The sequence below is a fragment of the Limanda limanda genome, chromosome 21 (assembly GCF_963576545.1).
Source record: "Limanda limanda chromosome 21, fLimLim1.1, whole genome shotgun sequence".
Classification (NCBI taxonomy): domain Eukaryota; kingdom Metazoa; phylum Chordata; class Actinopteri; order Pleuronectiformes; family Pleuronectidae; genus Limanda; species Limanda limanda.
Genome location: NC_083656.1, coordinates 17,896,130 through 17,923,832, shown reverse-complemented (window position 1 = coordinate 17,923,832; position 27,703 = coordinate 17,896,130). Strand labels below are relative to the sequence as shown.

General features: G+C 40.0%; 2 protein-coding genes across 3 annotated transcripts; one reads left to right on the top strand and one right to left on the bottom strand.

Annotated features, from left to right (window-relative positions):
• Positions 1-852: 852 nt before the first annotated feature.
• map2k4b (mitogen-activated protein kinase kinase 4b) lies at positions 853-15,792 on the bottom strand. 2 transcript variants are annotated; one of them, XM_061094377.1, is made up of 13 exons: positions 15,622-15,792; positions 13,136-13,171; positions 11,536-11,568; positions 10,284-10,386; positions 8,979-9,153; positions 8,350-8,469; positions 8,108-8,227; positions 7,955-8,006; positions 6,914-7,041; positions 6,539-6,616; positions 6,300-6,448; positions 5,934-5,979; positions 853-5,086 (listed from the first exon to the last, which is right to left on the bottom strand). In XM_061094377.1, the coding sequence occupies exons 1-13, from the start codon at positions 15,734-15,736 to the stop codon at positions 4,973-4,975; spliced, it is 1,269 nt and encodes a 422-aa protein (XP_060950360.1). In that variant the 5' UTR covers positions 15,737-15,792; the 3' UTR covers positions 853-4,972. The 2 variants fall into 2 exon arrangements, with proteins under 2 accessions (XP_060950360.1, XP_060950359.1); XM_061094376.1 differs by lacking the exon at positions 11,536-11,568.
• Positions 15,793-25,495: 9,703 nt separating this feature from the next.
• Positions 25,496-27,125, top strand: LOC133028093 (beta-1,3-galactosyl-O-glycosyl-glycoprotein beta-1,6-N-acetylglucosaminyltransferase-like). Its single transcript, XM_061095289.1, has 4 exons — positions 25,496-25,797; positions 25,895-25,988; positions 26,149-26,553; positions 26,640-27,125. The coding sequence occupies exons 1-4, from the start codon at positions 25,496-25,498 to the stop codon at positions 27,123-27,125; spliced, it is 1,287 nt and encodes a 428-aa protein (XP_060951272.1).
• Positions 27,126-27,703: the final 578 nt, after the last annotated feature.

The window sequence follows — 27,703 nt, the reverse complement described above, 5'->3', positions numbered from 1 at the left end:
TTCTTATTATTTTGAAGGGGAGGGTGAGGTGAGGGGTATTCAGCTGCAACATGCAACTTCACCACTAGATGTCACTAAATTCTACACACTGAACCTTTAATGATCTTCACCCTCTTTTAGCCACAATGATTTTTCCACAAGATTAGGTCTTTTTTGTTATCTTATCCATCCCCAGCATCTTTGAATCCCACCAGCCTGTTTTATCCAGCAAATAATCCTTAAGCACAAACTATTGCTTTTGCACTTTGTTTATTTGCTGCAAACGAGAGCCATATTTGCCATTTCTCCCTTATTCCAGTCTTGATGCTAAGCTAAACTGACCGTCTTTTAGCTGTTGCTTCATATTAATAGGAACAGCTACTAGCCTGAAATCAGTCTTCTCATCTAATCTCTGCAAAGAAAAGTGATAATTTCTCAAAATGTCACAATTCAAGTGCACTGGCCAATACATTTCTTTGTATTTAGTTATGTCCTCTGTAAACATCTGTCTCACTCTGTGTTCTGTTTTGACCAATTATTGCTTTGTTTCTGTTACTTATTAAGTGTTGCACTTATGAAATGGTTTCTATGGTTACATGTAGGCTTATTAATGCCCACCTTGAATATAAGACAAAGCTGGTACCCTTTACTTTCTCTTGTTGTACAAATATCCACTGGCCTTTTTTTGTAAATTTTATCTGGGTTTATTTCACAATAATTTTCCCTTATTAAGAAAATAATAAAAAAAAAACACATCTGACAGAAGCTTCCATGTTGCTTGGCCACTGATTTGCTTTACTATTGTAAAAAACAGTATTTGCCTGCATCTCTGTATACTACAGAAAGAAAAGCAATAAACTTATCACAGCAAAATAATTTCCGCAGTTTTTTATTCATGTCACAAGAAGCACAAAATACAGTTTTTTTTATCTTTTCCTTTTATTTGTAACCCTCGATAAAGATACAATATAATATCCATTGCCCCTTAATATTACCTTATAATCTGATATGAACATTCTAGTTAATTGCAATTTATACAATGTGTACCCCGGAGATTCAGATTCACCAGTGGCAAGTTAGCATCCTGGAAACATCCCATGAGAGAAATACGGATCTGGAGACAGTTTGCATTGAAACAGCTTTAACTGTTTGATCAAAGGAGACTATGGGCTATTTTTCTTTCGGGGTTTTCCTCTCTTTATTTGAGAGTGTGGTCTTTAAGTTTGAGAGCAGGAAAAATTGATTTGAGGTTCAGATTTTGTAATGCTTAAAATATACCCTGCTTGGGTTCAAACTGTGCACTTGACCTCGGATATTTTGTTGCTTGCAGATTTCCTGCGCTCCAGCTTCAGCTCTTCTGCTCCTGTGAAATAACTGCTCTCTGATTTCTCTATTCTTTGATTATTATTTTAGCATGTAAGATATTTTGTACAATAAGCCAAGTGTAGGTGCATTAGCTTTACTTCTTTAAGAGCCCGATGCAGGAGTGCATGAATCCAGTTTAAGTAACTGCCCGTGCAGGAAATCTAGGCACATGCAGGGGCTATTTGAGAGTGAGCACAGGGTTTTGAGTGAAAGCATTACAAAATCTGAACGTGAAGTCCTGATTGCAAACGGAGAGACCATGCTCTTGAAAAAAGCTATTTTCAAACATGGATGACGACCGTAGAGACCTGTAAAGTCAAATTCAAAGGGAATCTTCACTGATTTTACACATAAAGCAAAGTCTTATTTCTGTTTGTTAAAAAGGAAATAACCCTGAGGACTTCTACACTCCTATGACCGTTCTTTTAATGTAGTGAAACTAAGCCTATAGCTGAGAGAAATACCAAAAATGCAATAAAAGCGTGATCAACGCCGATCAGGTTTGACGAGAAAACTAGAAATGTGTTTTTCCACATTAAACCAAAAGAGTAACAGAAACAATATTTCAACAGACTCATGATCAACTGATCCTGAATTACGACACACAGTCAACCCTTGACTTAAGTTACTGTACACTTTTGGCTTATTATCATATAGGCTATATTTTAGGAGTCGATGGGATGACGGAGTCAAGAGATTTGCACATTAAATGTACATTATTAGTATTTGCAAGGTTAAAAGATAAGGCCGGTTGTATTGATAGTTCTATCCATGGGATTTGTTCATAAGAAAATGTAAATAATTTATTACAAGTCTCTACAGCGTCCCAGTGTTGAAGGATGATCATCCATACAGGTGAGTGACCCTGTAGGTAGACATGGCTTTCTGAGAGGGAATAACGGAGGGTGGATCACGTAAGTCTGAAATTTGTATCTTCCCTTTCACTTATAGCCCAGTTGGAACACCTAAGTATATAAGCACCAGAGAAAATACAGGTGAAGGTGTTTCTAGATTATGGAGATGCATCCCATGTATTAATCATGGTTTATCATCAGTGCAAACCAGAGACATGCCAAGTCACGGTGGAACATGCTGAGTTCATGGTGACCTTTAGGGTCAAAGAGCAGTAACTATCCAGGCAGCGGCCGTCCGCTCCTGGCAGTTGTGTGGTAGGTGGACATTTAGTCATTTAGCAGCATTTTCTCAACAGGAAACCTCTTTAACAAGTGTAGTTACTGCTGTTTGACTTTTTGCGCGGCAGTGCGGTGGATCTGTGATCAGTGTGGATGAGCAATGAAACTGTACAGTGCTATGACAGGCTACTAAGGAGCGTTAGGGCTCATTCTCAGACTGCTGCACACCGACGAGCGCAGCCGAATCTCCTCACTGTTTGATCTGATCATCTGTGTGTTCAGGAAAAATGAGCCTTAACTGTCGAGCAGAACCTGCCAGGAACAGCAGATTAGATGCACTATATACATAGACATTTACATTGAGGGGCATTGTGTCCTAAAGTAACTTTACATCGGGCAAAGTAGTGTCGGCTTCGCTCCAGTTTGTGTCTCTCATCTCTTGTCATAGTTATTGCGGTTGAGAAATTTTGATCTTTTTTTCAGCAAGATAAATTGCAGATTGAAGGTCATTTAACAACACTCCTCCTGGTTTTACATTTTGGACCACACTACCAAGCAGCAACTCCATTCCTATTGCCACACAAATCTGCTAGTTTCTTGTGCAGTATAAATCTATCAATATTTCAATAGGGTTCAAATTCCAGTAAACAAATGATTCAGTTCCTCCTTAGCAAAGAAACCAGATTTAGAAACCTCTCAAGATGAATGCTTCAGCTTTTATTATTCATGGGTCATTTTTATTGGCAAAGCATTGCGGAAGGCCGCCTCTCATTTGTAGCTAGCACTGACTATTCCTGTTACTTGTGACCGTTAAAATGACAAATACTTTCAATAAGGACTTTTACATTTCAACAAGACCAACAGGGTGGTGACTTCTTCTAAAGAGATGATCTGTCCAGTCTCGGCACATTGCTTACAAAAAGCTTCAGTTAAACCTTCATGCAGCCACATTAGCAGTAGAAATCAGTTTAAATATTCAGCAGGCTATATCTGGGTGACTCCAGGCTTCTCTACAACCTAGGGTTGATAATCCTGGAAAAAGGCCACAGATTGAAAATAATGCAACCGATACATCCCACCGCCTCCGATCAGCCTTCTCGTCAAAGCAACGCCCCCAAAACGCGTGAACGTGCACTGCCTGACAACTGCTGGAAGACGACTTTTCCGTGACTCACTCCCTAACTTCTGGTTATCGTCTCTGCTTCAGCGGTGTTTGTCTATCCAGCTGAAGACTCTGGTCGTGTGCAGTTCAGCCACAGGCTTGTGCAGTTAGTGACAGACAAATATGCCAGTGAATAATTTAATTCGGTCTGAGTTGTGGACGTTATCGGGATGTGATGAGGATTTCAACAGATAAGATAAAAAAGTGTTCAATCACCAACCCTGCCTTTATATACAGTGAATTCAAATTTCATATCCTCTGCTGCTGAGGATTTTCAGGATTTAGTCATTGGTTGTGAACATTATTAGGCTGCCACTCAAGACTGTGGTCCTCCCTTCTTTTCAGCCACTACAGATTCTCACAAGTTGCTAGATTTGATAAGGGATTCAAATTCACTGAGCAGATTTGAGATAATGCAACTAAACAGCACCTGACATCGTTTTTTGGAGTCACAACTTGGTTAGCGGGTTAAAATCACAAGTGTTGTTCAATGACCTACCGGGTTTGAGAAAGCCCACCATGAAATGATCTGTCATAAAAGCAGATGCTTAGCTCCCTGATGCCAAAGTAATGATAACATATGAAAGGTACACGCTGGAGTAAGCAGTGGATGTGAGAGACAACCTCTCCCAGATTGCATATTGAACAACAAAGAAAAGAAGTAAAGCCAAGCCACCGTTTATCCATGAGCCTTCAGAGACAAACACTTTAGCACACTCATTCGTTTACCATGAGTTCAGGTGCCGACAACAAACTGCGTGAAAAGGTGTGTGTATTGACAGGCGGTCGAATCAGCATACATCTGTACATGTCAACAACTCAAGAGGTGAACACACATATGCATACATACAGTCTTAAATGTACAATTAAACAGGCGGCTAATTTGTTCATACGTCGTGAGTGTCACTCTTAAACATTTTATTTGGTAAATTCTGTATTTGTGTCAAAGTGTGTGTGTGTACATAAATATATGTGTATATATTCTTACATACTTACATATACACACACACACCATTTATGTATACTCTACTCCTTTTTCATCACGTAAAGATTGGCTGCATTTTACTGAGACAATGTTACGTCTTCATTTTTTTTCTGGCTGAACATGTTTGATGATGCTTCAGCTTTCACTGATACTAAATGGGGTGATGGGAGGTGGAAGTGTTCGCATAACAATATTCATCTTATTGCACCGGGCAATTTGGACTTAGTTCCTGTTGCTCTTTGGAACGTGTGAATAAAACAGGCAGAGCTCCTACGGAACTCTGAGGGCAAAGAGGACAAGAGTCCCATCACAAAGCTTAGTGCCCCGCCCCGCCCCATCCAAACACAGTCAGTCCACGTACATAGGAGAGATGGGAGAGGTGGGGATCTGATCCAGGATGCGACACACGTAATTGGCGACGTCCACGAAACGCTCCTCATACATCAGAATGAAGGTGTGTTTCTGAGAGGGAGGATACACAGAGTGTTAGACTGGGTCCTGTGAAAAAAACTCAGGGTCAAATTATAATTGATTGATTCATTCTATCAAGTAGTCGTAGTTGTTTTGTAAAATATCTTTTACAAAATCAAATGTTATCTTTTCAAAGGTTTCGCTACCGGATTCATCTTGTTTTCCGGAGGATTTATATACATACATATTAAAAGATAACACTTTTGTAAAACATATTTACTCTTACCAAAATATTTTAATAGTTTTTTGCCACTTTAGGGAAGCAGAGGAGGCTGAAAACAAAACCCTGACACAAAAGTCGTCGTGGTAGCTGAACCATTCACACATCTATATTGGAATTCACTCTGAGACTTGTTCACAGCCACCTCACAGATGTAAGTCAAATAATCCTTGTGAAATATTGAAGTAAATTAAATATATATAAAATATTAAACACATTTATTTTGTTAGAGGCAACATGTTCACTAGGTAAGTACTGCATTTTCCATGTGATCTGCAAAATGATCATTCTATGAGGCTGCATCACTATGATCTACGAATTTCACATTAAACTGTCAGATAGTCGAATGATTACAAAAACATTTTTAGTTAGCGAAGCTTTAAATGTTCAAAAGACAAATTTATTCAGGGTTTCATACGTGAAGGAGTTGAGAAATTGCTTTCTTAGACCACTATTGACTATTTATCCACCAAATAATACATTAGTATTAGTATATACATGTAAATAGATTAACATTGGACTAGAAAGTATAATATAAAATGCCTATAACCTAAGTTGTGTGTTTGATCTTAATTTGAGAAATGTGTGTTAAAACTAAAGAATACGGCTAGAACTCACCAGAAGCTCCTTGTACTTTGGCCTTTTTGATTCATCCTTTGTAAGGCTGGAAAGAAAGAGTACACACATTAGACATGGTCAGCACAGGGGTAAAAGTATTCGAGTGACCTTCATGTATCCATTGATTTAATTAATTAATTCTGAGGGAAACGCTACAAAGAAAGTGAAAAAATCCTGGATCTGCCCATTTTTTTCAGATGAGCTCCAAAATTGAACCGATTTTTCTTTAGATCATGTCCCACCCCTCTTTAATAGAAATAGGTTAAGTAGTTTTTGTGTAATCCCCAGTTAAAAACTTAACCTTGTACACACTCACACACACAAATTCTACTTGTTTGAATGTGTGAATGAGTTCACTGAGCTTACCATAGGTTAACGAAGTTGGCGAACTTGGGGGAGAACATTCTCTCATCGGAGTTGCTGAGTTGAGGAGGTTCTCCTTTCACCACTTGTGTCAGCTGGTCAAAAACACTATTCCACTTGGGATAAGGAAACCTTCCAGTGGCCAACTCGTACTGAGAACAAACACAAACCAGGCACTTTGAGAACACTGACAGACTTAAACAGATTTAGGTTACCTTTCATGATAAAACTACTTGTCTTACCAGGGTGATTCCCAAGCTCCACACATCCGACCGGACATCGTAGCCTTGTCTGGAAGCACTGGGATCTATCCTCTCAGGCTGAAAACACAAACAAGACAAAGACTCAGATACTGAGATACTGCACTGACCCCTACTGGATAGTTTTCATTTGCAACTTCCAAAGATCTGAATAATTAGTATATTAACTTGAAGCTAGTCCTAGTCAATAACTGTCAGTTAGTAACTATAAATGTGAAAGATAAAATCTAAAAAATATGAGGTGAAAGACTGAATACATGAGAAGAGAAACACAACAAATGCAGATAACCCTGAGTTCAGGATCCTTCACACCTTAGTGGCTAAGGACTCAACTAGTCATTACTGCTGATGACTCACCGCCATGTACGGCCTGCAGCCTGCATCTCTGGTCTTGGCTATGGAGTCGACCAGCTGACCACTGATGCCAAAATCACACAGCTTGATGTTACCCCTTCGGTCCATAAGAATGTTGGAAGGTTTGATGTCTACAATGACACAAGATACAAAGTTATACTGTGTGAAAGATAATTCTTATCTGATCAGTACATGTTACTAACTTGACCCCTTTCCCGGAGTTTCTGTGCCTTAGCGCCCGCGGATGCAGGGCCACAGCTGTGGCCGCACCATGGATTATGATTGTGGATCGCGTGTCGGAGGTCGCAATGGTGGATCCAGTTCGGTGGATTCTGTATCGTGCCAGCTGATCGTCGTTGTAATGGAGGATCCTTTGTCGCGTTGGCATCGGATGATGAGGGACCACGACCGAGGCGGCAGCTGATAATGGATTCTAACTGGCGGCGGTGGACAATGACTGTGGATTATAGTGGATCCATCCTGATGCTGGATCGTGGTCTTGCTGCTGGCCAGAGACTGTGATTGCAGCGGGACTGCCTGACACATAGTATTGAAAAATGTTTAGCCTAATGGATGCTGCTAAAAATCCTGATGATGTTTTCTTACACCTGACATCTATTGCACTTCTGTCCGTCCTGAGAGAGGGATCCCTCACATGTGGCTCTCTCTGAGGTTTCTACATATTTTTACCTGTGAAAAGGGTTTTTAGTAGTTTTTCCTTACTCTTGTTGAGGGTTAAGGACAGAGGATGTCACACAATGTTAAAGCCCTATGAGACAAATTGTTATTTGTGAATGTGGGCTATACAAATAAAACTTGATTGATTGATTGATTGATTGAAATAATAGGAAATTGTCTGATTTCAATATTTTGTGCTGACATTTAGTGCTTGATGAGTCTGTATCAAAACATTATGTTCCTTAAAGCATTTTAATAACAAAATGTTAAACCTGTTCACACCCAAACTAATATTCAAGGGTTAACAGACCAAAATATACCCAGATTAATACATACATATATATATATACAAACTTAAAAACTTACCTCTGTGAATTATTTTCAAGTTTTCTTTTAAGTGGTTCAGTGCTTTAACGGTCTGTTGAAGAAAAAAATCAAAACACTTGTTCATTTCTTGTCATGATCATTAAATGGTGTGAAGTTTAAATCTGTGAGGAAAAAGAAAAATCCTCTACTAACCGCTAATGTTATTTTGCCTAATATTTCCTCTGGAATGATGTCATCTAAATTACAATATACATATTTGTAGAATTTGTCTAGTGAGGTAGCCATGAGTTCCATACAAATCCAACAGTCCCCCTGAAACAAAGAGCAAGAAGTTAGTGTCCATCAAGAACTCTTAGAGGTCAAAGGGACATTAAGTTTTTATGTATTGTCAATGCAGACAGTGTATGAGTTCAGGCAGGAGGAGTTTGTCTGACCTCTCTGAATAGAGCTCCGTAGAACTGAACGATGTAGGGACAGTCACTGCTCCTCATCACCACGTCCAGATCCATCAGCAGCTGCTTCTGCTCCTTCTCATCCACAGTGGAGCGAATCCTCTGAAGGACGAGCGACACAAACACATGTTTTCATTGGTCACATTTACACAGCATCCACAACACAACCATTCAGCTTTCTATTAATGGACTCCCACGGTCAGATTTTCTTTGCTATGGATAATTAAAAGCTATAACTAATGATTGTATCCATAACTGATTCAATTAAGGATACATTCTAAATGGGGTGTTTGAGGCTTAAGACTTAATTTTAGCAATAGGGTTAGAATTAGGTTCAGGTTAGATTTAGTTGTGGTAGTTAAGGTTAGGTTAAGGGTTTATGCCAATCAGTGTGCACACATACATAGCAGTACATGAAGGTGTGTGTGTGTTCCATCTTAAGTGAACGTGATCATCATCAGGCTGATGTCATTGGGATGCTTTGAAACCTTGGGGATTTTTGTTCTTTGATTTTTGCTCAGTTGTCTTTTAGGTTCTGGATTATGACCTGATTAACTGTTGATTAAGGTAGATGTACCTTAGATTAGTGTAAGAACCAATCAGCTGCTCACCTTGACAGCCATTATCTGGCCTGTGGGTTTGTGGACCATGTTGTTGACGGAGCCATACGCTCCGCGACCGATCTCCCCGAGGTCTCTCAGATCCTCCGCTGTGAAGTCACAATGCTGCCCGGGGGAGATCTTCAGCTTCCCCGACGATTCGATGCTGTGTGTCCGCATGCGCTCTCTGGAGAGAGAGGGAGAGCAAGAGAGGAGGAAGAGGAGGAGGCCACGGGAAGTGGAAAGAGGAAGGAGTGAGAAAAGACAGTGTCAAGCCAGGAGAAGAACGTACATTATACAGTAATGTGGATATGATGAATCTGACAATCTGAAACATTTAAGGGGCCCATGAAGTGGTTTGAAATCTGAGCTTTTTTTTTCTTTTCATTGGGTGGGGAAAATAAGTTTTTACACCAATGGGCTAATGACGTAATATACAGTTCTTCATAAGACATCCTCTTGATTGTTAATATCTCCATCTACAGCTTCACAAGTGGCAACTGCTTTATGACAGTGCCACCTAGTGGCGTAAAGTGGCAAACATTTACATGAAGGAACACAGCAAGATGCAGATAAAGTAATCCTTTGATTCTACTTCGAGAAAAGTCTTGTCCAGGTAAATCTGAAGTTATATAGTAACTAGAGGGACAACCACCTTAATTCACAATGTTAAAGAAAGTGACAAATAATTCCTGAATCAGCACCAAAGTTAAATGGGTTATTTCCTGACTGATACAGCATCATTCCACCAAGTCTCAAGGTCATCTGTTATTTTTGTTATCTTGCCTATAAACAAATAAACAAGGGGTGAAAACATAACCTAACATTTGCTGTCTGAGTTTTCATACATTCTACCTGTAACATCAAAATGAATATATTTGCAGTCAAGGAGGTTATGTTTTCATCCCAGTCTGTCGATCTGTTTGTTGGTTTATTGTTTTTTTGGCAGGATTACGCAAAACTTACTGGACTGAACTTGGTGGAAGGATGGGACATGGGCCAAGGAAGAACCTATTCAATTTTGATGGAGGAAATTTCTATCCCCTTTCTTGAACATTTCAGCATGACATTTTCACTGATTTCCCAGATCATAATACAGGAATCATGATGAAAATGAAGAAGACAAAAAGATTACTGAATCCGATCCTTAAACTTTCTAAATCGGTTGAGGAGTTTTGCGTAGTCTTGGTAACTAATGAGTAAACAATGTGAGGAAAACACAAACAGCTTGCTTGTTCCTGGGACGTGCTGAAATACAGGGCATGGGTATAGGTGGAATAACAAAAACAAACTGACATCTGAGTTGTCTGTACTCACATGTGAGGGTTTTGGAAAGACGGGGGCGTTGGATGCAGCGGGAGCCTGGAGGCTGGTTTCACTGGCGGGTTGGCGAAATTCAGCTTCAGCGCTTTGCGTTTACCTGGCGGGACCGAGAGAGAGAGAGACAGATCCAGATGTCTGCTACATGCACGTTTCACTGTGGGTTCAACCAGCTGATGCAAGCAGGGGACACATACAGTGGAGTCTCATCCCAGTAAAATCCGACTATACACACTTGAGATAAGCCTCTGCTGAAAATGTGCAAAAAACAACATTGAGGAATTTATGCTACAAAATTTCCCAGCACATTATTGGGCTTTGTGCAGTTGAATCTTCATAATAGGTCAACAGAGGATAACTGTTGTGGTGTCAATGTGGTTTAAAGGTTCAGTGTGTTTAGTGCTGTTCTCATACAGAGACTGACCACTGGGTTATCTCAAGCTCTTCTCAATGACAGAAGTACAAAATGCATCTTGAACACAAGCAAAGTGCCCACATGTAACAAGGGCTTCCAATACCAACACTGCATCAGTTCTTTAGACTGTACTGTATATGGTACAAATAATATATGCATTGTATTTATTTGTATTGCCAAAAAGAGCCTTGCTGCAGGTTATTGATATTGGGAAACCCGGTCAAAAACATTTCCAATGCCAAATGTGCATTTTAAACCTGAACAATTCCCTTGAGAAATCAAAGTGACCCATCACTTTAGACAGCACTTTAATATTGATTCAAATTAAATTAAATTCACATTATGGCAAAGCTGAGTAGTCCGGCTCTCCAGAATAAAACTGCTAACTTGTACTTCTTTGCAAAGTGCTGCGTTCAAGTGTTGAGTTCCCTTTGCCGTGCCCGGTTCAACCAGCTCTCCAGTGCAGACAGATCCGTTTAACCTTTAAGCCCCGGTGCACAATGAATCTTTCTCGGCTGTTTAACTCAATTCGTGACAGTTCATAGCCGTGGAACAGTGGACAGACTCCCCAGCTACCAGAGCACCACACAGGCTGCTTCAATAGTCTACTGTGGTTTCTTCTTCCCCTGCTCTGTCAGATTACATGAGTGCGTGATGAAGAGTGTGGAGGTAGATGGGTGTTTAACCTGCAGCGTGGCCGCTCATCAGGCCAGGACAGAAACATGACTCGGCGGAAAGGCAGTGAGGGAATAGAAACCACTTTAGACTACTGAAGTGTACCCACATACAGTATAGTAAGAGGTCGGTGTGCTTTGTGTGCAACCTATTGCTTACTTTGGGAAACTCCAGACAGGCTTATCTGAAACCCTGAAGTAAAGAAAACACATTTTACTACGTTTCCCTAGGGCCTGTTTCTATGTGCTATAGTAGTGGGTCATTCTTAGCAAGTGCCATCCCACGACACAGGGCAGGTTACTGTAAATGTGCCTTAGCTGGTGGAAGAAGCACCATTATATTTAGAATAGTGGGTCTTGGTCAGTGCACTGCCAGGCAACTCTGTGTGGGTGTGTGTGTGTGTGTGTGTGTGTGTGTGTGTGTGTGTGTGTGTGTGTGTGCGTGTGCGTGTGTGTGTGTGTGAAACCTGATGTTCCATTGTGCTCACATCAGAATGAATATCAGTTCAGTTTTAACAGGTTTAATCAATTCTAGCCCGACAGCGGAATGTATTAAAATTATTTTGTTTCCTTCTGTCATTACTGGGACCCCCCCCTCCCTCCCCCTGCAGATGTCCCTTCAGTACAATAACTGAAAAAAAACTAGTGTGATCACAATTGTTATACTGTGATCAAGAAGAAATCACTTGTGGTGTGCCACCCTTGTTTTAGTGGTTGAAGCCATTTTTATGAGAGGTTATGTTGCTGTTCTAATGTAAAGAACCACGTTCCACTGGCAGACAACAGCTGTGTCTCAGTTCAGGGGCTGCATCCTTCAGAGGAGGCGGTCCACCCAGCCCACAAAGGCCACGATGGCAGAACGGAAATGAGAGGATCTGGTCTACTAATTTCTGTGATCAGTGTCACCAACCAAAATTCATGTGAATGCATCCTCAAATCGGAAAACACTTGTAAAGTTGGTAAATATATGGTACCCATGTTTCCGTTACCGATTAACATAATTTTACAATTTGCTTTAAGTAGTAGTTTTGCTTAGACAAAACAACATTTTCTCCTGCTTTGTCTGGAAAAGGCTATTTTAGTGTATATATGTGGCTTGTAAACAAAAATGGGTCCAACATTTACCACCGTGACTATGGGAGGAAGAATCATAAGCTACTTTCAGACATGCACTGATCTCCAGAGATGCTCTGGACAGAAAGCAAATGTCGGACTGAGACTCCAGACTTTCTGCAGAGTTTCTCAGGCCAGTCCCCTGGTTTAAAGTCTGCAGAATGTCCCAAGGAGCCAATGTGAGAAAAAAAGATGGAATTCTCTTTAGGATTCACCGATGCAAAAAGAATACCCAATTCTCCGAACATCCCCCAGAGGTCACGTCTGAAAACAGCTATAATCTGTGCTCAAGTTCCCTTTTTGCTGTGTACCAGTGGTGGCACATCACTGTGATTATACAGATAGCAGTATAACAAGAGTGGCACATCACACAGGGTCTGTCAACTGTGTCTACATCCGCTCATTCTAACATGGAGACGACATGGGAAACATGCACGGAATGAGATAATTAAAAAAAAGTGTAGGGTTTGTTTTGTTTGTTGTTTTTAACAAAGAACAAAACTAACAACAGAAAAGAAACAAGGACTAAATAGAGATCAACAGAAGAGGGTGGGTGGGGGATGCCTTTGCCGACGTGTGGCAAACACAGTTGTAATCAAATGACCTCCAACAGCAGACTAAGACCTAGTAGTGTAGAGAGTGAATACCTGTTTCATTCTGACATCTCCAGCAGGTGTTGGGTTCTGTGGGGATTAGATAAAGACATTAGACACTACACATCTGACAAACACACATCTGGACACAACAACTGCTCTGCTGCTAATGAGCTAAAAACACTATCAATAGAGATAGGGCCCATTAGCCGGCAGCTTATGTCAACACATCCATTATCGGACGCGACCCTGCCTGACCATACGTGGTTAAACACGGGCGATTAATCAGTGCTAATTGCTAATGCTAGTAACTAACACCAATCGAACCTGTCCACAACTAGCTAAAGCTAAATGCCATAGCTGCTTCTGGACGATTATTCTGCTCTACCAGGTTTCAGAGGGATTTCACTTGGGGGTGTTTATCCAAAACTGTCATGACTGGACATTTGAAAACATTAAAAAAAATGAGACGTTTATTTCGTTTGGCCGCGGTCAGGGCTTGGCTTCCGTCCGATAATGGATTTAGAGTGTGTACTCCGAATGGCTAGGTTGCATCACACGACATTCGGGCTTAGCTTAGCTTGAAATACAGACATGTTGTTTCCGTATAGACGAGCAGAGGTAAACAGACTGTTTATACTTTCACACTGAGACACGGGTCAGAAGTAACGTTGCACACAGAGTAAACGCTGTCAGACCAACGAGGGTAAAACGTCAACATCTACACACTTGAGTCAATGTATCTGACCTGAGCTGTGTATGTGTATGTTTGTGTGTGTACTCTGCTATAGGCAGCGGTGTATGCAGTGGCCTGGCTGAGGAGGGACACACACTTTTAAGATTAGGCCCTGGTGGTACGTGTAGCAGCCTGGTGTAATAATGTCGCTGAATAACACGACTTTGCGTTACTTTATGTGTTTCCTGTCGAAGCTTGGTGGTTTGGTGTGTGATTGAAACGTGGCAGACTGAGATCTCAGTAGCTCTTCAGGCCTTCTGGATCAGCAGCTACACAGTAGCTACACACCACTGCTAACCTGCTGGGAGTTTCAGGGAGCTACTTCAAGCTAGGCGAGTTTCGGCCTTCAAAATAAAAGCGCAACTTCATAAACGTTTTACTGCACATCAGTGACCACACTGTGATCCAAATATAAGGTTATGAGTTGTTTAGTACTTGATTATGATAAAAGGATAGCATAGGAGTGCATATTTCAATATTTTTTAATATATGTGTACGTATGTGGGCCAGTTCTTGCCTTCTTGGCCCCGTACACACCTGGTATTAATATGTGGTTTTAGTGTATGCAATCACAAGTGGACAGCTGGATTAGCATTAAAAAGTGGCCTAATACGTGTCTGGTGATCAGATCTCAGGTCAGATCTCACCTCCCAGCTCTCTAAAAACACCACTGTGTCATTTTTATTCATAAAGACCAAGTCATGTTGTTTTTACAACAGTACAAGAGTGTGTGTGTGTGTGTGTGTGTGTGTGTGTGTGTGTGTGTGTGTGTGTGTGTGTGTGTGTGTGTGTGTGTGTGTGTGTGTGTCTGTAAACATGAGGCCCACACCACCTTCGAATGTGGTCTGGCTTGATCAAATTGATATTCTATCTCAGTGCATTCACATCAGTTCAGAGCGATCCGAATGTGATTGGATCTGAAAAAATACTTTAATACCAGGTGTGCACAGGGTCCTTATGGCCCGAACAAAATCATTGTGAGCCTTAAGTGGCACACGTGATGAATGGTGAACGTGGCCCAAATAGCACAAAACAAACGTGGGCCACTTTTGGTTGACATGCAGTATTGGGATGGCTTACTTGTGGCCCAGGTCTGGCAAACAGGAGCAGACCGCCCAAGTGCCATCAATCCATGAGGTGTGTGGGCTGGACGTGGGGTGTGGGACAAATCTGGACCAAAACATTTAGCTATCAACAGGACATTGTGTAATTCTGAATAAATTCAGAAAACAAAATAAAAGGGCAATTTCAAAAATGGTGAGAAAAAGTAAAGTGTTGAGAATTATTTCATGCAATTTTTAATTTATGGGTGTACATATATCAATATTAATAATTCGAATGTATGTGTCATTATAATAGTAAAATTAATGACATGGGTGCCTAGATTTCTTATTGTACCAGCCTATCTGGTTTCTGCCAATGTCACGCAATAGATGAATCAAAGTGATAACCTATATGTTACCGGTTTTGGGGTTTTAACACATCCTTCTTTTTCTACTTCCAATCAAAGAACTTAGATGACCAGCTACACTCACAACACTGAGCCAGACCAGTTCAAAGTCTGCAATTTGCATTCATATTAGTAGTTAACTTATCATACAACTTTTTCACGATGCACAAACGATTGCATAGTAAACATGGACTACGATCCTGATTTTATCTTGAAAGTTCTGACCGGAAACACTTGTTTATCGCGTCTGTGTTCTCGCTGGCTGTTTGTGCCTGTGAAGCTAGCAGCTACATGTCCTCGCTAGCTGCGGGCTCCCCGGTGGAGAGACCCGGGTCCCAGGCTGTGATCGCCCACCTTGCATACCGCCGCCGCCCTGCGTGTTCTGGTGGAACTGGTGCGACGTGGATCCCATCGAGCGGCCGCTGTTGCCGGAGCCCGGGGAGTTGCTGTCGGGACTGGGAGTCGCCATTGTTGTGTTGGAGTCCGGCAGCAGCTCGGGCTGCAATGCAGAGAGTGAAACTTGCCCCCCCCCTCCCTCTGCTCCCCACGGGACACTGCGTCACTTGAACGCAGCAGCAGCGCCACGGCCACGTCTGTGCCGCTGCTGCTGCCTTCATGGACTGTCGGAAATATGGTGTATCACCCTACATGTCGAATACTTTTAAAACTGCATCATCGCATTTTCCCACGTACATGATTCTACAAAATACACAAAAGAAGTTCCAAAAATTAAGTACTTACTCTATATTGGATCCTAACTGGCGGTAGTGGACAATGACTGTGGACTATAGTGGCATACGATCTTGATGGTGGATCATAATATTGCTGGCTGCTGACCATAGACCAGGGGTCTTCAACGTTTTTCAGGCCAAGGACCCCCAAACTGGTGATGGAGCAGGGACCCCCTTCTATATATATTGTAAAAAAATGTGTTTTATATTAAACTGGGCTTAATGCCATGTATAAACATAGCTACCCTGTTATTGTGTATTCAATATTAAGCTATTAAAATATTACAAGGGTTCATATATTCATGTTTTTAATTTAAACATGTGCAAGGTACAGGGTGGCCATGCCACTGCCATTTATAAACATACATCTTGCATAAAACACTGAGCTATTAAAGTAATTCACAGATTCATGTTGTTATTTTAAACATACATGTAGAAGAGACAGTGAATCCTCAAGCCATCAGTGGATGGCACACATACTCCCACATTAGTGAGATGTCGGACCCTGATGGGTAGCACACAATTTATATAATCTTGGACGGATGGAGGTTTTCAGACAGAGGGTCAAATCAGCCTCACAATATGTTGGATGTATGTTAATGTGTATTTAAAGACATTTAAATTTGTGGGAAAAAAATTGGGTTAAAATAAATTTAAAAAAATACAAAATTTACAAAATGTTCTAATCAACCAAAGATTTCACGACCCCCCTGCAGTACCTCCGGTACAGAAAACATTTGGCGTCAGATAAGAGGCTTTAATTGCAGTGCATTTTACTTTGAGGCTCAAATTATTGTGTCTCAGAAATATATATTGTTTTCTATTGTATCAAGTAAGATACTATGGAAAGAGGTTGAATGCCTCCAGATTTTAACAATCTATTGTCGAACCAGCATTTGACCAGCCACCCTGAGCATGACATCAAAGGAAAATTATTAATAAATGTGAAACAATTAACCAGGGCGCATCAATTAGCACGGACACTATGTTTCCTCTCTGGCAGCTTCATTGAGAATTTATCATTTTCAGAAGCAACAATTTACATAGGTATAACAGTTCTTTCAGTATAACATATTTTAACAATGTTATGCATTTTCTTTCCATTTCAAGGTCAACTTCCCAATCAAATTGGCTTTTCGCTCACTTTTTTATACAGCTAAGTAGACAGGTAACTATATATGAAAATTGCTGAATATTTAATAATAATAATTGTGAAAAGGGAGCTTTGTCCCCCCTTTTCACTAGGCGCTGTCTCCCTATATTCTATATTCTATTCTACTAGATTATGTAGATAATCTGGTTTTGAGGTGTGTGCTGAATTATTTTACAGCATTCATATGTTGAGAGTTGATTTTGTTATGTCTATGATGTTGCTCTCTTTGATTTTTTTCAAAGTTTTGTTCAATGTTTTTTTTCCAGATCTGTGAATGGGGTCAGATCAGCAGGTTGATCAGGGAGAGGTGTGTAGGATCACATCTCTGAGAAAGGAGGCGGGGAGGTGACAGAGAATGGCTGACGTGTGCTGCATTAATTAACATTTCAGTCAACCTATTGCATTTATCTGCTGAATTTTTGCAGATAGGTTGAAATGATCGGTCAGCGCCCAGGGTCCAAACTTGGCCTTGTCCTGAGTGTGGTTTCTCTTTGTCTTTCTGTTTAGCTCAAATTATACTAACCAGCACAGATAGTATGTTCTAGGCAGATGAGGCTATAAAACAAAATGCCAGTCAATAGTGAGGGGGGGAGAGAGGAGTTGGCAGCTTGCGGTGAGGCTGCAGATTTTTCTAGTCTTGTGGCCTTTTTCTTTATTTTTTTGCATTTCCCAGGGATATTTTTGTCTTTCTGTTGTAAAATCTTATTGTTAATAAAAATACAAAAAAATATCCTCTTCTCCTGCTTCTTCAGTTTTGCTCTTTTTCAAGTTTTCAGTGCCAGATAGCCACCTCTACCCCTATCTGGGGGTTACAGCGCAACAATACTATTATAAAAGATATTACAACTGTTGCGGGTGGAAATCAAAGGCAGGAGTCGTCGTTCTCAAGTTAAAATTAAGCAGGTTTATTCAGAGGTCACCGGTCAGGAAACTGCTGTGTCTAGCAAATGATCATGCGTGGGCCCAGGCATGGGCCTCCAGTCCTACGCAGTAAGCTGCACAGGAAAAAAGGCGCTTACACAAAGTCCGTACATAGCTTATATATTGATATACTGGGCGTGACAGAGGTTCTTGTAGGCGCGGCAGTGCCTCGTTGGCTGGTTCACAAGGCAGTCCTGCCCTCCTGGCGTCGCGGGTTGATGATGCTGAAAACCGCCTGTATGATTAACACTGGGAAGAGAGGGACCGTTGAGATAACACTAAAACTGTTTCCCTCAATTTGAATGATGTACATCTTCTCGACTCGGGCACAAGGTCAGACACAGAGAAAAGCCACAGAAAGTGCAACGAGCATAGCAACGAACTGGTAACCATGCACATGAGAGAGGACGTCCCAGAACCAACACAATGAAGCGATTCATGAAAAGAAGATATGAAAGCCTGCTCCAAGTCCAATCTGTCCGCTGTGGCAGACTCCCTTTTTGATAAGGAGTCAAAGGCAGGAGTTGATAAGAAGAACCACATGTCGTACTGTGTGTGTGTGTGAGGGAGGGAGGGTAGAGGTCCGCTCATTATCCTTGTGTGTGTGTGTGTGTGCGTTTACAAAGTGTTGACTATGCTACAGAGTGTAGTTAATGCTTAAAGGACATGATGTGTAGCTGACCACACGTTAAAGTGTGTGTATGTCAATACAACCGTAACATACCTTGAAAAACATTGTAATTTGGAAAGGTTCCTCCTTGAAGAACATAGTGGCCAAGTTTATAACTAGTCTGGTAACAGTGACATCTAAGATTACCTTAAGTCTACACAATTAAAAGGCTGGCGCTTTGTGTAAATAAGGTGGCTTGGGATGTAGTAAAATTCCTGGCTACTATTATTGAAAGGATGCAACTGAAGGCATGCGACATATTACTGCAGCTATGGTAACTGCCTGTATGACATCCCCAGAATGTTCACAGTGATATACAATGCTAACAGAATAGCCAATTTGTAGCCTTCATTAGACAAGTTTAGGGTGTGATACCTATATATTAAACTATTCAAAAACCAGCTTTCACCACCTTGAGGGTCTGAAATTAGATTCTACATCCTGTAACGTTACAGTCTATTGACCAAGCTACAGTACAGTATAATCCCAACTGATCAGGAAACACAAATGTGTATTTGTGAGCAGATGGGCAGTGTTACAACTGCTTTTATGTAGTATTACTGTGTTATTACCAAGCCTGTTAGTAATTGCCTCCAAAGGTAATTAAAGAAGAATAAAACAGTTAAATAAAAAACGAAGAAAAAAACACAGAAACTAATAAATGGGGAACACAATCAATTGCTGTGTAACATACAGTATTACAAAACAGTGACACTCTGAGTCACTGTACATACAGAATTACTTTAAGCAGCCAGTGAGAGGCATTAATACCTCCCTCACTGACGTTGATTAAGATCATGTCTTCAGCTGACCATCAATTATGTGTCATTCCACTACATCACACAACAATCTGAGAACCAAACCTCAGAAACTAGGCGAGGATTTACTGACCAGCACATTCCTTGTTAGCTTTGAATTGATTGGAAAATATCTCTATTCAGTGAGGCTCAGCAGACAAAATACCTCCATCTCTTTTAATGCAGCAAAATCAACCAGGAAATCTTTAAAGTTACATCCTTATTTCTCAATGAGATAAGGTAAAATACGCGTCCATGACTTCACTAATCGGAACCTAATCCCTGATAAAGTCTCATTCACCGGTCTCAGGTTGAGGATGAATTGACTTGATAAGCTACTCAACATTTTTAATGTGTGAACATTTTTCTTTTTCTTTCCTTGTCTTGGAGTACTACTTACTTAGCTGCTGATTCCTGCAAATCTGTATCCAATCTGGATTTGCATTGGGTGGGAGGGCAGAGAGCAAAGGTTAGTGAAGATGTCAAACAAATGATGGGCACGGCCACATTGTCAGTGCACATGCAGTTGCTGGAGATAAGTGGTCTCTCCTGTACTTCCACTGCTGCGCTATCAAGAGTGATTCTTTTTCACTCTAAGGGGGTTGATGTGTGTAGTGTGAAACATTCTCAGTGAAACAAGGCATGAAGTTGAAAAAATTTGCATGGCCTCTTGCAAAATGAACAGGGATAAAGTTAAAATGAGTCAGACTTCACTTTTATACCTATTTATTTGCACTGAGGTTTTGTGGGTTTCAGGGAGTTCAACAGATCCCTTTTCCTTCATACACAAGATCTGTTGGAAGGAATCATAGATAAAACCCCATGTACCATATTCTGCAAGTTGTTAAATCTTCCAGAGACTGTCAGTGTTATAATGTTTACATTATCCATTTGTTAGCTGATACACCTTTTAATCCTCTGGTTTAAAAGGCAGCGGCTGGCTGCCCGAGAGGAGACAAGAAGGGACAGAGACACGAGAGACAGAGACACGAGAGACACTGAGCTGCAAAGCTTACGGGCCAGCAGGAAGTGCTGTGTGTTTTGAGTTTGAGAGTTTATAAGTTCCTGGTTTGAGTTAATAAAGATGCTGAAAAGCGATACCTTTGTCCCTGGCTGAGTGTGAGAGAGCCCCCTGGCACCGTCAAATAAGGAAACAAATTCAGTTTTGAAAAACTATAAAATCTTCATTGCAGATAAAGCAGGTTTATTCTGTTCATGAAAGGATTCCATTCCCTGAGCATTATGTAAGAGGAAAATGGCCAACACGTGACTAGGGTGTAATAAAAATATGATCACAGCAGAAATTAAAGTATTTGTCATTGACTGCAGCCAATACTCTTCAGGAAGGAAAGACAAAACACAAAAAAATATCCAAAATCCAGACACAACATTCATCATATCTGCATTTATTTAACTTACTTTGACCTGTATATGCTAGGTATGTGTTGGATTAAAAAATGAAAAACTACATCCATTAACGGCTGCTGTGAAGAAAGGTTTCTATCTTCCAGGCTTTAACATCATTCACAAACAGATAATAACTGCACCTTTAAACTTTTTTGTGAATTGATTGAAGCTTGGCCTCTCCATTTCATTTAGGGTAGTGCTAATCCTACAGCAGGTCATGATAAATTCATATAAAAGAGAGCTTGCAACTCTGCCTTGATGAGTTCAGTAAACTAAAGGCATCTTCTATTTCTGCATGGCACTGCCCCCTTGTAGGAAGCCTTGACAGAAGAGTGCACGCTGTTAATCCAACAATTTAATGTCTCACATGCAGTGCACATAGAACTGTGATTTCATTCACCACAAAATTTAACCAACCATTCTCTTGTATTTGCTAACGAGAGATAGACAAAAAACATGTGGCGTCCGATAAGAGGCTTTAATTGCAGTGCATTTTACTTTGAGGCTCAAATAATTGTGTCTCAGAAATATATATTGTTTTCTATTGTAATAAGTAAGATACTATGGAAATAGGTTGAATGCCTCCAGATTTTAACAATCTATTGTCGATCCAGCATTTGAGCTTCCCACCCTGAGCATGACATCAAAGGAAAATTATTAATAAATGTGAAACAATTAACCAGGGCGCATCAATTAGCACGGACACGATGTTTCCTCTCTGGCAGCTTCATTGAGAATTTATCATTTTCAGAAGTAACAATTAACATAGGTTCAACAGTTCTTTCAGTATAACATATTTTACCAATGTTGTGCATTTTCTTTCCATTTCAAGGTCAACTTCCCAATCAAATTGTCTTTTCGCTCACTTTTTTTATACAGCTAAGTAGACAGGTAACTTTATTTGAAAATGGCCTATTAATCATTTGAACATCAACTTGAATCATCAAACTTAAATGTATTGGCCATAAACAAAAATATCTTAGACATTAGTAGCCATTAGTCTCTTATCTTTGTTAATTTATCATTTTCAGAAGTAACAATTTACATACGTACAACAGTTCTTTCAGTATAACATATTTTACCAATGTTATGCATTTTCTTTCCATTTCAAGGTCAACTTCCCAATCAAATTTTCTTTTCGCTCACTTTTTTTATACAGCTAAGTAGACAGGTAACTATATAGGAAAATGGCCTATCAATCATTGAACATCAACTTAAATGATCAAACTTAATGTATTGGCCATAAACAAAAATATCTTAGACATTAGTAGCCATTAGTCTCTTATCTTTGTTATAAACCTTGTTCCTTATTATTTACAGTTATTTTTAGAAATTAATCCACAAATGTATCAGTATTTATTCGCATCCACAAACATAGTGAAAATTAACCACACACATACACACTAGCAACCTCATACTGTGTCATACTGAGGTAAACACGGTCACAATGAACACAACATCTGTTGCACTTATGCTAACTTCGTGCCGCTCCAAGCCTGCCACTGGAAGAACGGAGTTTAGCCAGCTGCATAACAGTATACCAAATCGAAATAATGCTTCCAAAACACCAAACATGGTAACAAAACAACTTAGAAAACATGTTCCAATGTTCAAGAGCATAGACATCAGTTAGTACCTGAAAAGGGGAGATATCAATAGAGATGCTCGGTTTTTAACTCTGTTAACCCTTTTTGTTTAAAATTTTAACCTTTTTCACAGGACTTTGTTCTTATAGCTTAAACATTTTAACCCTTTGTAAGACTATAAATGAATTGCATTTGTTTTTATGTCCCTATGACTGCTTTTATTGCCTTTTGCCAATTTACATCAATAATCAGCTTCCTAATCAAATCAATCTATGACATAGACAGGTTATATAAGTATTTAGACAGGTCATAAAAGTCTCAAACAGGTCTGCAAAAACTTACTTTTCAACTACAAAATAGGTTTCAACCACACTTAGTTATTTTTCCAGTAAACTCCAGACATGTTAAGGTTATAAGGAGGGTAACCGGTGGCAACGGCCCAATGGGGGTTGTACTGGTGTATCTTCCCATCTTTCGTTTCTTTTTGCCAACCCACCAAGCTTTAGTTAGACTTTTTCTTTGCCTAAGAATGGGAGCAATTGACTGAATTGAATTCTGGAATAAGGAACTGATAAAGATCACATTGTGCCTTGACCTCCTGATGCCTATTGTTGCAGGTTGCTGATGCTGAAAACCGCCTGTATGATTAACACTGGGAAGAGAGGGACCGTTGAGATAACACTAAAACTGTTTCCCTCAATTTGAATGATGTACATCTTCTCGACTCAGGCACAAGGTGAGACACAGAGCAAAACCACAGAAAGTGCAACGAGCATAGCAACGAACTGGTAACCATGCACATGAGAGAGGACGTCCCAGAACCAACACAATGAAGCGATTCATGAAAAGAAGATATGAAAGCATGCTCCAAGTCCAATCTGTCCGCTGTGGCAGACTCCCTTTTTGATAAGGAGTCAAAGGCAGGAGTTGAGAAGAAGAACCACATGTCGTACTGTGTGTGTGTGTGAGGGAGGGAGGGTAGAGGTCCGCTCATTATCCTTGTGTGTGTGTGTGTGTGAGGTGCATGCTGAAGTTGAGAAGCAGAAGAAGAATGTATGTGCGTTTACGCTCAAAGGACATTATGTGTATCTGACTACACGTTAAAGTGTGTGTATGTTCTGTATGGTCAATACTATGCTTTAAAATGTTTCTGATTGGGTGGATCATATAAACTTAATACGTACATTTAAAATTTGATTGATTCAACGATTTAAATTCAAGTAATACTCTCATATACAACTTTGTTTGAAACGATAAGATATTGGTCATATATTACTCACACACGATGCATTCAGTTTGGAACATTTATATGTGCCCTTTGGTTTATATTCAGGAAGACATTTGTTTTTGCACTATGTGTTGCCTACTTTTGATGGTGCACCTTTTGTCAATGTAATGTTGAAACTTTATATATTTACACACTTGATGTTAAGAGAGGTTTAAGCTAGATGTAGGATTTTAATTGTTAAGTGAAATGTTGTTGTCAGTGCTGGGGTGTGATGAGGATGAGACGCACTTCACATTCACTCTTGGAAGAGATATCCGGGGAAAAAAACACGCCCACGTCAGCACTGGCAACAAGCCTCAGATGGAGGGACATAAATGCTGGTGCAGATGCTAAAGTCAAACATAAAACTCTAATCAGATGTGCTGCTGGTAAATTCACAGGTAAGACCCATTTATCGACTCTACTCTTCAGCTCAACCAAAGTAATTGAGTGTTAATTCATGATTTCTCTTTCACTAATGTTCCTTTCACTGAATTTCCATTCTTTCATCTCACAGATCTGTTTTCGATTAATTAAAAAATATAAATGAGTTTTATCATTAATACATATTCAACAATACATTCTGTTAGCTTTACACTCATTATGTGTATTATTGAAAGTGGTCTCAGAGCTTTAGACCCAACTTTTTTTCCCTCAAACACATGGTAGTCTTCCTTAATAAAAAGAATGATGTTACAGGTGGACTGACAAACTGTGGCAACGTAACTAATAAATAAGGAAATATATGAATTACAGTGTCAGATATAGGAAAATGATTTATTTATCTTTCTTTATCTTATGGAGTCTTTTTGGTGTAGAGTTGCTTATGTGGATAATGTTGAGCTGCAAGAGCCTGTGTTGTACAATGAGTTTAATGCCTCAAATAGTGACCTTCACCATTTTACCTTCAACTACTTTGAAATATTTCGTTAATATAATTGTTGACAAAACGGGAGGAACTTTTGTTTAGTTAGCATTTTTTTTAACCTCCAGATCTTAATCTTTGACCTTTTTCTTCCTTTGTGTGCGTGCTTCTTGCGATTCTATTCTGTGGGTGATTGTCTGTCCAATTAAAATTTATCGTTATATTTCTAGTTCATGTGTCAATAGTACCTCCATGGAAACGTGCACTTGTTTTACAGTTATATTACACACAGTACTCTTATCGTTTTAACGGCTTCTTATTGTCTCTTTATACATAAAAGCATCTGGCAACGATCAGTTTCCTTTTACCGAGGCATAAAACAGGATATGAAAATCATAAAAAAATGAATAAAAAGCGACACCAGAAACATATTATTATAAATCTTGCTGTTACGTGACTGCTATTTTACTTTGATTTTGAAAAATAGCAGTTCTCACCAGCATACGTTTGCTTGTTAATCAGAATCATTCTCTGTGACTAGCATTCTGCCACAATTCTATTCCTCCATATAAGGTCCACCTTGTGTCATGAAGAGAGCACAATTTCATAGTTATTTAATACATCTGGTTAATACATAAATATTTATTTTTTAAAATATATTAAATGGAGTTTAATATACTATGCATTTAGTTAAAAGGGTTTCTTTACATTTTCTAGGACAGCCAGGCCTTCACCATTTTTGCATATGCATGGTCTAAGGAAGTTCTAAATTTGTGGAATACATCCAGAACTCACATTGCAAGAAGACGTAACAGTTACTCCTCTTCCACAATGAGGCTACTGAAACAAGGCATGTTTCTCCTGATGCTCACCATTGCACTGGGATCACTCTGGATCTTCTCCCTACTAACCTGCAGTAATCCAGGCTGGAATCCCAGCTCCGTTCTCAGGTACAGCTGGTTGGAGTATACAGACTCTGATGACAGCCCAGAGAAAGTGTGCAACTGCTCAGGTATCCTGCAGGGAGAGAGGGAGGCACTGGAGCAGGCCAAATTACTGACCATCACCAAAGACTTCACCAAGAGTGTTCACATCCTTGATGAACATTACATGAATGCAACCGAAGACTGCAGGTGTGTTGCTTAAACTACAGATTTTAGACGTTTTATTTGAATATTGAATTTCACTTAAATCACTGAAAGTTCTTTGTTTAATATTGTTTATTTACAGTGCATTCAAATTAAGAAGAAAATACTTAACATCTCCGTTGAGCCAGGAAGAAGAGGACTTCCCCCTGGCATATTCTATGGTTGTGCATCATAAGGTATGCAGATTCTAAAGCCTGAATTTAAATTGAAATTAACTTAAAAGTGGAGTAAACTATTTACTTAATAGTCATCTCTTTACCACCGCTTGTGAATTTCAGTTATGTTCAAGTACACAAAACGGATACATAATTAATATTTTTTTGTATATGCTCTTAGGTGCAGAACTTTGAGCGCCTGCTGCGAGCCATCTACACACCTCAAAATATATATTGTGTCCATGTGGACAAAAAGGCAAAATCCTCAGTCTTATTTGCCATCTGGGCAATTACTGCCTGCTTCCCAAACATCTTCATGGTCAGTCAGCCTGTTGATGTGGTCTATGCGGCCTGGCCACGTGTCCAGGCTGACCTTAACTGTATGGCGGATCTCTATAACAGCAGCACACGTTGGAAATACGTCATCAATCTTTGTGGCCAAGATTTCCCTCTGAAAACCAACTTGGAGATTGTAAGGACACTGCGTTCATTGAGGGGCGGGAACAGCATAAATTCAGAAGAAATGCCTGCAAGTCTAATGGGGAGAGTGAGAAATGCACATGAAATAATAGATGGAACAAACCAGGTATTGAATAACATATATTTATAAAGTTAACATTTTAATTTACTGGTCATCACTTTAACATTCATTCAAAATTTTAACTCCCTCAGGATACAGGAAAGGCAAATGAGCCTCCTCCCTTCAACATACCCATAATGTATGGAAGTACCTACATTGTGGTTAGCCGGGGCTTCATCCGCAGTGTGTTGGAGGACCGCCGAGTGCCAGCACTGATTGAGTGGTTAAAACACACCTTCATTCCTGATGAAATGTTCTGGGCAACCATTCAGCGGATGCCCGGAGTTCCTGGCTCAACACGGCCCCACAGGAAATATGACATGTCAGACGTCAATGCCATCGCTCGCCTGGTGAAGTGGCAGAGGCTCGAGGGGTCGCAGGATTCACTGCACTCAGCGTACCCAGAGTGTCACGGCAGCCACGTCAGGGAAGTATGCATATATGGTGCCGGGGACTTAGAGTGGATGCTCAAGCAGCATCATCTCTTTGCCAACAAGTTTGACATAGACACCGACCCCATTGCTGTCTATTGTTTGGAGAAATATCTAAGAAAAAGGGCACTGTCTGAGCTACAATAGATATATTGCAGGTTTTTTTATAGCAACCGAGAATGGAATTTCAATTCAAACCTTTATCAATACAGGGAAAGTACATGTAGCAGCATGTGATCTAATTTCAAGATGTATTTGAAATAATTTATAATTCTAGAGTGATGATCCCAAATTAAAATGATTCTTTATATTATTCAGTCGTATTACTGTTATTCAAGTTGTTTATAAGTCTGACGATTAACATAATCAACTCAAAAGCCCAAAAGAAAACTCCTGCAGTGGCGGACTGCACATCGGTACCAACTGGACATTTCCCTGTGGCTTGATGGTTGCTCCGGCCTTCCTTGAGCAATGATAATATAGCAAGCAGGACCACCAACGTGTCATGTTTCTCTGAGATGCACACAGCAGCCACAGATGAGGGAACAGGAGTTGAAAGTTTAAGGTGAGGCTGCAGATTGTTCTAGTTTGTTTCTCTTTTTTTCCCCCTGGTATATAGTTGTTGTCATTGACTGCAGTCAATACTCTTCAGGAAGGAAAGACAAAAGAGACACAACATTAATCATATCTGCATTCATACTGTATATGTAAGGTATGTGTTGGAT

Excerpts from the sequence above, each read along its gene's own strand:
- LOC133028093 (XM_061095289.1), top strand. The coding sequence starts at position 25,496 with ATGAGGCTACTGAAACAAGGCATGTTTCTCCTGATGCTCACCATTGCA. Across the intron at positions 25,798-25,894 it reads AATGCAACCGAAGACTGCAG|TGCATTCAAATTAAGAAGAA; the intron begins GTGTGTTGCTTA and ends GTTTATTTACAG. Across the intron at positions 25,989-26,148 it reads CTATGGTTGTGCATCATAAG|GTGCAGAACTTTGAGCGCCT; the intron begins GTATGCAGATTC and ends ATATGCTCTTAG.
- map2k4b (XM_061094377.1), bottom strand. The coding sequence starts at position 15,736 with ATGGCGACTCCCAGTCCCGACAGCAACTCCCCGGGCTCCGGCAACAGC. Across the intron at positions 8,007-8,107 it reads TAGGCAAAATAACATTAGCG|ACCGTTAAAGCACTGAACCA; the intron begins GTTAGTAGAGGA and ends TTTCTTCAACAG. Across the intron at positions 7,042-7,954 it reads CTTGAAAATAATTCACAGAG|ACATCAAACCTTCCAACATT; the intron begins GTAAGTTTTTAA and ends GTGTCATTGTAG.